The sequence below is a fragment of the Pollachius pollachius genome (genome assembly GCF_949987615.1).
Source record: "Pollachius pollachius genome assembly, chromosome: 20".
NCBI lineage: Eukaryota > Metazoa > Chordata > Actinopteri > Gadiformes > Gadidae > Pollachius > Pollachius pollachius.
Genome location: NC_136953.1, coordinates 8,845,088 through 8,856,735, shown reverse-complemented (window position 1 = coordinate 8,856,735; position 11,648 = coordinate 8,845,088). Strand labels below are relative to the sequence as shown.

At 46.4% G+C, this 11,648-nt stretch overlaps 2 protein-coding genes across 2 annotated transcripts in view; one reads left to right on the top strand and one right to left on the bottom strand.

Moving 5' to 3' along the window:
• Positions 1-3,735, top strand: part of LOC307091223 (nephronectin) — an 8,587-nt gene extending 4,852 nt beyond the window's left edge. Inside the window, exons 7-13 of the mRNA XM_079758151.1 lie at positions 154-228; positions 663-1,421; positions 1,742-1,822; positions 2,158-2,256; positions 2,453-2,633; positions 3,007-3,088; positions 3,217-3,735. Coding sequence (XP_079614277.1) covers positions 154-228; positions 663-1,421; positions 1,742-1,822; positions 2,158-2,256; positions 2,453-2,633; positions 3,007-3,088; positions 3,217-3,303 — 1,364 coding nt within the window. The 3' untranslated portion in view covers positions 3,304-3,735. The remainder of the gene's footprint in view (positions 1-153; positions 229-662; positions 1,422-1,741; positions 1,823-2,157; positions 2,257-2,452; positions 2,634-3,006; positions 3,089-3,216) is intronic.
• A 2,608-nt stretch (positions 3,736-6,343) lies between these two features.
• LOC307091403 (phosphatidylcholine:ceramide cholinephosphotransferase 2-like) lies at positions 6,344-11,598 on the bottom strand (the record flags this gene model as incomplete). The annotated part of the gene is made up of 6 exons (XM_079758369.1): positions 6,344-7,560; positions 8,462-8,628; positions 8,978-9,073; positions 10,568-10,625; positions 10,812-10,929; positions 11,054-11,598. The coding sequence occupies 6 exons, from the start codon at positions 11,596-11,598 to the stop codon at positions 7,384-7,386; spliced, it is 1,161 nt and encodes a 386-aa protein (XP_079614495.1). The 3' UTR covers positions 6,344-7,383.
• Positions 11,599-11,648: the final 50 nt, after the last annotated feature.

Sequence of the window (11,648 nt, the reverse complement as noted above, 5' to 3'; positions counted from 1 at the left end):
TGACAAAGAATAATAAATAAGAAAACTAAAACTGTATACTTATTAAACGTAATCATTATGGACAATTGATATGCTGTGTTTATGTGTATTCATGATTCTCTCTCTCTCACCATATAAAACAGTCTCTATCCCTCCCTCTCTCTCTCTCACCAGATAAGGACACTCGCCCCTTCTGCGCCCTGAATCCATTCTCTCCTAAGTGCCGGTGTAGAGGCCGCCACTGTAGAGGTACAACTATTCTACCTCTTTAAGTCCTGGTATACGTACAACCAAATCTAGAGTGGTGGGTTTATACAGGAAAAAAACTGCCGCTTCGCAAACCAAACCTTAGCGCTGCAATGGGTTCCCATCCCCGAAGTGTGGGCAGAATACTCAGCCAAACAGGTCTAGCTGTTCTCACACGCCCTCCAATGGACCGCTGCCTGCTATTGGTCAACGCTACAACATGATGACTCTTGTCTCGCAGTGACTCGCGTCATGAGGAACAGCCCGAATAGCGTAGAGACTACGTTGTACCCTGTTTTGTACTCATCGTGCGCCACAGCGGTTTCACAGCGTATGAGAACACACCAATCTATATGGATGCATATCTTTCCTGTGGTTGTGTCTTGTTTTGCCACTCACTGAAACATCAATTGGTTTGATGGCCTCTGTTCCAACAGAAGTGCCCATGGTTACCCTGCTACCTCCCACACCGAGGACAACAAAACCAGCCCCTCCGAAAACTACAACCCCCACCAGGAAGAGCACAGTGAGCAGAACTACCCTAATGATGACTAGTACCAGTACTACTCCTAGTACTGCTGGGACTCTGGCTCAGCCAAACAACACCCCGACAGCCACGGTCTCTGTGGCAACTACCATGGCTACAACTACCCCGACAACGGCTGTCACTATCAGCCAAGCCCCTGTAACTACGACTACACCACAGATATTTACTACTAGTACTTCTGAAATAAGCACGGTATCGGGCCGTGTTAGTACTGCCACTACTGCTGCTACTGCAACTAAACACATTTTCATTACAGCGAATACACCTTCAGTACCTAGTACTACTACGATTAGTACTACTAGCACCACAACTCACACACCAAGTACTACTACAGCTTGTACTCCAACACCTAGTACTACTGTTAGTACTACAACAACCCCTCCTCTAACCACTAGTACTATTTATACTACGACTAGTACTCCAAGACCAAGTACTACTACTACTACCAGCAGTACAACTGCTACCATTGCAAGAACCACTAGCACCACATCACCGTCAACAACTACAACAGAAAAAATACCACCCACCACCGTCGCCACGGCAACCGGCTTCTCCACACCAACCACCAACTCCAGCGGTCCCACGACGACCACACTGGACAACCGCATCAACAAGGACCTGACCCAACGACCCAGAGGAGACGTTCACAGTAGATACACCCATACACCATTACACACACACACACACACACACACACACCATTACACACAAATCCACACACACACATACCGTAAGACACACATCATAACACACACACCATAACACACACACAAACAAACACATACACACACACACAGCATAATAAACACACACACACACACACACACAGCATAATACACACAAACACACACACACAAACACAATAATACACACAAAGCATAATACACACCATAACAAACAAACACACACACACACACACACATCTCAACACCAATGTGTGTGTGTGTGTGTGCGTGTGTGTGTGTGTAGTTCCTCGTCAGACTACCCAGGTGTGGGAGTTTGATTTTGACATTGAGCTTGGAAACACAGCAGAGATGAAAGACGACCCAGGTAGTAAACTACAGCTATACTCTGATAATAAATACCACTACACCAATGCTATTTCCCTCAGTATTATTCTCAACACTGTTCTCACTATAGTTATCTATGTTTGTGCGTGCATGCGTATCTACTTCTATGTGTTTGTGTGTGTGTGTGTGTGCATGCGTGTGTGTCTATTTCTATGTGTGTGTGTGTGTGTGTGTGTGTGTGTTTGTGCGTGCGTATCTGTGTGTATGTATCGGTGTGCGTGTATGCATCTGTGTGTATCTGTGTGTGTGTGTGTGTGTCTGTGTGTGTGTGTGTGTGTGTGTGTGTGTGTGTGTGTGTGTGTGTGTGTGTGTCAGCGTCTGGAGTGCTCCACTGCTCCATGGACAGGGGAGTGTGTGATTGGCTGTCAGACAGAGAGGGAGACCTGGACTGGAACACTGTACAAAGCTCCTCAGGTAAAGACACACACACAAACATACAATAACCCACACAATACAACATACACACATATGGCCACATACACAAAAGACAGGGAGAGAGAAGTACGTTGTAACTGGTGACTGTCTCACTGTCTTTCTACCTGTCTATCTGTCTGTCTATCTGTCTATCTCCCTGTCTGTCTGTCTATCCGTCTGCCTGTCTGTTTGTCAGGGGGATGGTATCTGTCTGTCGCAGAGCTGAAGGCGGGGCAGAGGAGTGTACGAGGTGCTCGATTGGCCGTCATGTTAGCCCCGCCCGGGAACCAGGAAGATATGTGTTTCTCCTTCTCTCATTGGCTGACAGGACATCATGTGGGAGGACTACAACTCTTTATCAGGAAGACAGGAAGCAGGTAGGAACCAGCACAACCACAGTCTTCTACTGGTTTAACTGGGAGCTGCCCAGTACAGCCTCAGTCTTCTATTGTTATACTTGGATCTGACCACTACAACCAGTATTCTGCTGCCCAGTACAACCACAGTCTTCTCCTGGTTCTACTGAGCGCTGCCCAGTACAACCAGAATCTTCTACTGGTTCTACTGGGAGCTAACCCATACAACCAGTTGTCTATTAGTTCTATTGGGAGCTGCCCCGTACAACCACAGTCAGCTACTGGTTATACTGGAACCTGCCCAGTACATCCATGTTTATTTGAGAGCCACAGAAGCGTTCCCTGTGTGATTGGCTGATACATACATCTGCCTCTGTTTGATTGGCTGTCACAGGTATAGCCCCGCCCTCTGGAGCAGGACAGAAGGCCAGGGTTGGAAGACCACACTGGTCAAGCTGGAGAGAGACACAGAGAGAGTGAGACACACACACACACACACCAACCCACACAAAGTCACTCACACACAATTTTTTGCGAATGTCTGTTCACGTCTGTGCGTGTGTGTGTGTGTGTTTGTGTGTGTACACGTGTGTGTGTGGGTCAGGTGTTATTAAGGGCTGAGAGGAGGAGGGGTCAGAAAGGTCAGATCGCTGTTGATGACATCACACTGAAGAGTGGATCCTGTCGATGACCTCAATCAAGTGGGTGGAGTTTGATGTCAACGTCAAAGGACCAATGGGCATGGTCCTTCGCCAAATCCACTGGGGGCTGTTTCATCACTCAGTGTCACACGTTAATTTATGCATTGTTTTCAAATGGATTTGTTATTGTTTTAAATATGGCTTCGTTGTTGATTGGCTGTTGATTGTCGGTTGTTGTGTTTTTTACTGGACGACTCCAGTTCATCCGTTCAGCTGCAAACAAAGAAAACTATTCCACAGTTGACCCTCTCATAAACTGAAACAGTATAATATTATATCAATAATATAGCATCCTATTATGTTCATGATCCACCGACAATAGGCTGGTGGTGTTTATACTGAGCTCTGTGTAACATAATACTGTACTGCAACGATAGGCTGCATCAGCCTGGAGGTCACTAAATAAAGACGATTTAAACATATGTTGTCACTCTAGAATCTTGGTCTGTGAATCCCTGGCTTGATGGAGTCCTGGACTCTACAGACATTTAGTAACTCCCATTCATTACAACATGCAGTGAACTTCCACACATTACAACATGCAGTGAACTCTCATTCATTACAACATGCAGTGAACTCCCATTCATTACAACATGCAGTGAACTCTCATTTATTACGACATGCAGTGAACTCTCATTTATTACGACATGCAGTGAACTCCCATTCATTACGACATGCAGTGAACTCTCATTCATTACGACATGCAGTGAACTCTCATTCATTACAACATGCAGTGAACTCTCATTCATTACAACATGCAGTGAACTCTCATTCATTACAACATGCAGTGAACTCTCATTCATTACAACATGCAGTGAACTCTCATTCATTACAACATACAGTGAACTCTCATTCATTACAACATGCAGCGAACTCTCATTCATTACAACATGCAGTGAACTCTCATTCATTACAACATACAGTGAACTCCCATTCATTTCAACATGCAGTGAACTCCCATACACACCATGCAGTGAATTTTCCATACATAACAGGCAGTGAAAAGTGACTGAGTGTTGGTAGAATCGACTGAATACAGGTGTACGGGGGGCAGCAGATAGGAGGACATGTGTCTGATGAGCTAATAAGGGGTTTCCGCCTCTTTATGGACAGACGAGGAAGTGAGAGGGAGGGAGAGAAAGAGACAGCGGAAGCAAAGGTCAGTGATTTTCCCCTTAACATCTGTTTCAAAAATGTGGGGAGACTTTGCTACACGCGCACACGCAGACACACACACACACACACACACACACACACACACACAAAGACACCGGGATGACGTCCCATGTAAAGGCGGGACAGAAAGATTAGCACCTTAGAGGGATAGATTCCTGCATTTAGACACACACCTCTCTCTTACTCACACACACTCTGGGAGCAGCAGTGTGTAACAACTGCTTCAGGTTGTTAGATGTTGAACCTGTAATTACCAAACACCCTGTTCTCTAATTGTTCCCTTTGTCTCTCTGTGTCACTCTCCTCTCTCTGAAGTCCACCTCTCTAAAATCCCTTTGTTCTCTGTCCCTCTTTCTCTCTGTTTTGTCTCTCTACTCCCTCTGGCTGCTAGGCTCCGTCTCTCTGCTCGCTCCCTGTGCTCTCTATGTATCTCTTCCAAGTGGCAGAGTCTTCAAACAACAGGTCCAAACACAATAAAACACAATAATGAAATCCAATGGAATCAACAAATGACTCAATCCAATATGAAAAATAATATACTGGAATAATAACTTGAGTTGACTCTCGAACAATAACATTTGTGACTCTAAAAAGGCGCCCCCTCCTGGTCACAAGGAGGTACTATGTGGAACCAGAACAACCACACATGAACACTCTGAACTCACCAGAGTGGAGATCCTTTCGCTTAAATGAAAGGATCATTCCTCTCTCTCCCTAATCACTCATCTCACACCTCCATCACGTCTCTACCACAACTCCCCATCACTCCTCTCGCTCCTCCATCTCTCTATCAACCCTCTACCCCTCCTCAACCAATCCTCTACCCTTCCTCCATCAATCCTCTATCCCTCCTTCATCACTGCTCTATCACTCCATCTTTGCTCCAGCGCTTCTTGAGGATTCTCCAAAAAGCATCAGCTCACTACATTTGTTGATGTGTAATTATGCGTGTGTGTAAGTTTACATGAGAAAGGTTATTGACACATGCAACCAGAATCCCAAGCCAACGTGTCACACACTCACACTATTCATCCACATGTGAATCATCGCAAATGTAAAAATGAATCTACTGCGCCATGTGGTTCAATATCCAGCATTAGAAAGGAAACGGGTCTTTGTGTAGTTTCATAATAATATTTGTTCACAAGTTTATTAGTAAATCATCAGCTCCGTCGGCATACACGCATCCCAAGCACAGCATACATGTATTAACATTAGAATTGTGCTGCTGTGTCATTGGTGTAAACAGTGCATAGTAGTCTGGAGCTTAGAATACTGTGAACGCAACGCAGACAGAATTTGGACCCTGCAGCTTCCAGTTGTACATCTGAGACGACAACACTGCACGTTTATAGAGGTTCCCTCTTCGTGGCAACGCATCAGCATCCTAGCACGTACCATGAGATGCAAAATGGCAGACATCTTGGGTGTACCATTGGAAATGACAAGGACAGCGGTGCAGACATCTTGGGCGTGCTATTGGAATTAACAGGGCTAGAGGTGGCAGACAATTTGGGTGTACTATTGGAATTGACAGGGACAGGGTGGCCAGATATCTTGGGTATACTATAGGAACTCAGTAACGATTTAAAACAAACAACCAAAGGTCCAACATATAATTCAGCAACCATGTTACAGTGACAGGGGTAGCCCAACATGTTACGTTTTCAACGACACAAGGTGGTAACAACAACAGTCTGAACGTCACACAATGAAGCATCATCAGTTATATTACAACAATAACAGTTTTACTCTTAAATAGAAACACTGATGCAGTACTTGACCAAGGAACCAGTTGTTCCTTAATACTTTGCATTGCTTTAAGGCATTGATGAAGGTCATTGTGAGGTCACACACACACACACACACACACACACACACACACACACACACACACACACACACACACACACACACACACACACACACACACACACACACACAGACACACACACACACACACACACGACTTGAGAAGGAAATTAGGGTTACCAGGCCGCTTCAGGTTTTCAGTCCACACACGTGGACTGAGTGTGAAGATAATGGTTACCGGGTTTCTAAAACGTTGTGATCCAAAGGCAGGAGTTTCTCAGTCAGGTCTTCTGTCCCCACTCAGGTTCAGACAGGAGCCGTGGTTTAGAGTCCTCATAGTGGTCCTTGTAGTTGGTCAGCAGAGTGAGCCGAGGAATCTCTCGGCTGGTTGGCACGAGAGGTAAAGAACGGGCACGAGAAAGTATTTTGGTTGGCACGAATCCCCGTCTCCATGGCAGCAGGGCTACATGGCTAGCTCGTCCGTAATTCCGCTATCCAACTGGTCCCAGTATAGAGGAGGAGGCAACTGGCAATTGGTTTGCTATTGGTGGGAAGACGGCAGTGTCCTATTGGTCGGCTGCAGGGTTAAGTTGCTCTTCAAAAAGTATTTCTCAGAATTTGGGAAATATATTTACTTTCCAAACGCCACCATATTTTACATGTCAGGCTTCAGAGAGACAGAGCAACGTGTTCTTACACGGACCAGGTTGACGTAATCCTGGTCTTTTAGAGAAAGATTACTCCTATCTGAACCAGACTCTGGGACAAAGGGCATGGACCGGGGACCTGTATGCCGTTCATTTTGCAGAACACGGCTTCAGCTAGAGCGCACCCTGCAAGACTAGCTCCAACCCAACATCACATTTGTCATGAAAACGTGCTCTCTAGCCACAGCTTTATTGCAACAATACTGATTCTAGCTACCTCCGCTAGTCTCTCTCTCTCTCTCTCTCTCTCTCTCTCTCTCTCTCTCTCTCTCTCTCTCTCTCTCTCTCTCTCTCTCTCTCTCTCTCTCTCTCTCTCTCTCTCTCTCTCTCTCTCTCTCTCTCTCTCTCTCTCTCTCTCTCTCTCTCTCTCTCGTGTCACTCGTCCCGTGCGGACGTGTCCACGCTGCGGTACCGCTGTGTGCAGGAGGAGGGCAGGGTGATGGGCCAGGAGAACACCACCGGCACCGGCTCCTGGACGTTGCGCTCCAGGAAGTTGAACACAGGGTTCCACCAGGTCCTGGCCAGCAGGTTGTTGGGCGCCCGCCGCAGCGCCTGCGCACAATATTAGCCGTTAGCATTAGCAACAACAAAAGGTGTTCGATATTTAATAAATAAAATATATATATATATTTTATTAAAATAAAATATGAATACAGGAATGGCTGCCTCCGGAAGGCTTTTAAAGAGCCAGTGAACCCCACAACGTTTTCTATTTGCTTACGACATGGTGATGCATCTCTCATGCTTGTCAGCAAAAGGAATCAATCCAAGCCATTTTATAACTTACTAAAATAAGTTTCAAATAAGTAATCCTATGTTTTTTCAAGTCTCCCAAATCACTATGTAAACATCACTCATTATAACGCTCAAAAACAAGGACAGTACTAAAATTATATTACAAAGTTGCCCCAGGTCGGGAAAATCTCATTGTGTTCATGTCCCAGTTGAAACAGTGGGTTCACTTGCTCTTTAAGTCTTTACCAGTGTATGTGTGGGTGTGTGTACACTGTGAGGGCATGTGTGTGTATGCGTTTTAGCCATGGGGTGTCACATGCCGTGGTAGGTGTGTGTGCATACGTGTGTGTTAGCCAGGTAGTGGTGAGTGTGTGTTGGCCATGGTGTGGTGAGTGTGTGTACATACGTGTGTGTTAGCCATGGTGTGGTGAGTGTGTGTACATACGTGTGTGTTGGCCACGGTGTGGTGAGTGTGTGTACATACGTGTGTGTTGGCCATGGTGTGGTGAGTGTGTGTCCATACGTGTGTGTTGGCCACGGTGTGGTGAGTGTGTGTACATACGTGTGTGTTGGCCATGGTGTGGTGAGTGTGTGTACATACGTGTGTGTTGGCCACGGTGTGGTGAGTGTGTGTACATACGTGTGTGTTGGCCATGGTGTGGTGAGTGTGTGTCCATACGTGTGTGTTGGCCACGGTGTGGTGAGTGTGTGTACATACGTGTGTGTTGGCCATGGTGTGGTAGGTCCAGAAGACCCTGGTGGTGACAAAGTACCCGACCACCACGTCCACGCTGTAGTGCTCATGGCCCACCAGGATGCATACCACCCCCGAGGCGCTTAGCAACCAGCACAGCCAGCGGTACCACCACAACCGCCGAGGAGAGTCTGGACACACACACACACACACACACACACACACACACTTTAATCCCGTGCTCCACCAGACATTGTTTATCAGCCCAAAGCAAACAGACCTCCAGCTATCAGCCAATAAGATCCTCACTCTCATGTGACTGTAATTAGCCAATGAGGAGCATGTGGTGGGTTGCTAACCACTCAAGAGGAAAGGAAACAGGGGTTAGGAGGGTAACAAGAGGTTAGGATGAGGTTGCGGAACAGTACATGTTCTGTTCGGAGGCAGTGGCTCTGTGTGTGTGTGTGTGTGTGTGTGTGTGTGTGTGTGTGTGTGTGTGTGTGTGTGTGTGTGTGTGTTTGTGTGTGTTGCAGGACTCACACTCAGCGATGAAGAGGTAAGCCAGGGTCAGCATAACGGTGTGTCCACTGTACAGGAAGTCCCCACACATGAGGTCGGAGCCAGTCAGAGACAGACCTGGAGAGACAAGTCATCCACCACCATTACTATCGGCATTATACCGTCCCTCTAGATCTTGGTTAGGACTGGTACCACTGGCAGTCAGTTCTGAAGGTCTGACACCACAGTCAGGGACTGAGGGTCCGTAGACCAATACCTAAAGTAAACCTCAAGATATTGGTCTAATACTAAGGCACTACAGCTCAAGATGATGGTCTAATACTAAGATACTACAACTCAAGATGTTGGTCTAATACTAAGGCACTACAACTCAAGATGATGGTCTAATACTAAGGTACTACAACTCAAGATGTTGGTCTAATACTAAGATACTACAACTCAAGATATTGGTCTAATACTAAGGCACTACAACTCAAGATGATGGCCTGATACTAAGGCACTACAACTCAAGATGTTGGTCTAATACTAAGGCACTACAACTCAAGATGATGGTCTAATACTAAGGTACTACAACTCAAGATGTTGGTCTAATACTAAGATACTACAACTCAAGATATTGGTCTAATACTAAGGCACTACAACTCAAGATGATGGCCTGATACTAAGGTACTACAACTCAAGATAATGGTCTTATACTAAGGCACTACAACTCAAGATGATGGTCTAATACTAAGGTACTACAACTCAAGATGTTGGTCTAATACTAAGATACTACAACTCAAGATGTTGGTCTAATACTAAGATACTACAACTCAAGATGATGGTCTAATACTAAGGTACTACAACTCAAGATGTTGGTCTAATACTAAGATACTACAACTCAAGATGATGGTCTAATACTAAGGTACTACAACTCAAGATGTTGGTCTAATACTAAGATACAACTCAAGATAATGGTCTTATACTAAGGCACTACAACTCATGATAATGGTCTCAGACTAAGGTAATACCACTCAAGATAATGGTCTAATAAAAAGGAAATAGAACTCATGATAATGGTCTAATACTAAGGTACTACCACTCAAGATAATGGTCTGATAAAAGGTACTACAGCAACATACAAGTAGAGATGTTGGTCTAATAATATGGGTACGTATACCCATACATTGTGTTCATCTCAAAACATTTGTCTAACACTAAAGGAACCTAAAACAAAATATATTGTTCTAAAACGAAGGGAAAGAACACAAATATCTTAAGCACAGCTCAAGATATCAGTCATACCCTAAGGGAATGCCCAACTTAAGACATTGCTCCACGGTCCCTTAGTATTCAGTGGCTGGCACACACAATGACTTAATCTTTAAGCCACAAACCAATATCCAAACTTCTTCAAACGTTGTGTAACGTGGCGTCGTTTATCTTTACCGATAAAAACGTCTTGCTTTCCAACGACGTGTGCAGGTATCCCCGTTTATCAGTCCCCTGTTAACCCCTAGAAGATGGATTCAGAGAACCAGTTCACTGCTCTCCAGTTAGCATTCGTCGCCTCTTAACCTAAGATGGCCTCGGCATCATGTGAACGTCTTGGTTACAAGGAGGGTCTCTTACCTCCACCAGAGATCAGTTGAAGAACCCTCCAGATCTTCCCTGTAGAGTCGTTGTACAGCTGGACAGAGTGACGGACAGATGTGTGGAGAGATGAATAACACAACCTAGATCTTCGTAATAGCACAACATTCATGTCTATTCACTAACATTCCTCCATTATTCTGTCTTGTTGTGTCACATGTACGGTCCTCTTGTCTCTCTTTTCTGTGCGTGTGTGTGCCTCGGTATGTGCGTGTGTGCGTACCTTGGGTGCACAGACCATGTGCTTGCCCGGGACGGGCAGGGTGGTGATGTACATGGTCACACAGCGGTACATGTACAGAGTCCCAATGAGGAAGAAACACCGCCGCGCTACAATAGACCTGACACACACACACACACACACACACACACACACACACACACACACACACTTCCCTGAGTGAGTGAGTCTCTTGAGTGAGCCCGTGTCTCAAAGTGAGGAGGACGGGTGAGCCGAGTTCTTACTTGTGCTTGAGGAAGAGCCACTGTATGAAGAACAGTCCGACCAGCATCAGCCCGTTGACCTCGGTCACGGTGAAGGCCCAGGGCACGCGGTCCATGTAGTCGAAGAACTTGTCGGGCAGCGGGGGGCTCACTGACTTGTCGGGCACCCGCTCGTGGACGAAGGTGATGATGACGGTGGTGAAGAGCAGGTTGAAGAGGGCGTAGAGGAAGGCCACGCCCGTCTTCCACCACTCCTGCGGCAGCCGGTTGGCGCGCTCCTGGGGCACCGCGATCTTCACGTAGTCACGGTGACGCTTCAGGCCGCTGTGCAGGCAGCCAATCAGGCGGCTCCGCGAGTTCTCCAAGCTGGCGGACTTGTGGTCGCCGGGGCGACGCGCGCCACTCGGCCCACGCGGCACCCCTGACAAGGGCGAGGAAGAGGAGAGGTTGCCGTTGGCGACCAGGTGAGTCATAGGAAGGGGAGGTGGGGGGTCCTCTGTGATCAAAGTGACCTCCAAGTTATTCGGCGTGTCATCTGTGTCCTGGATCAGCTCCGAAGCGGCCATTAGCAAAACACACACCCGCTGACGTGACACTAACAGGAAGTCCGTGGATG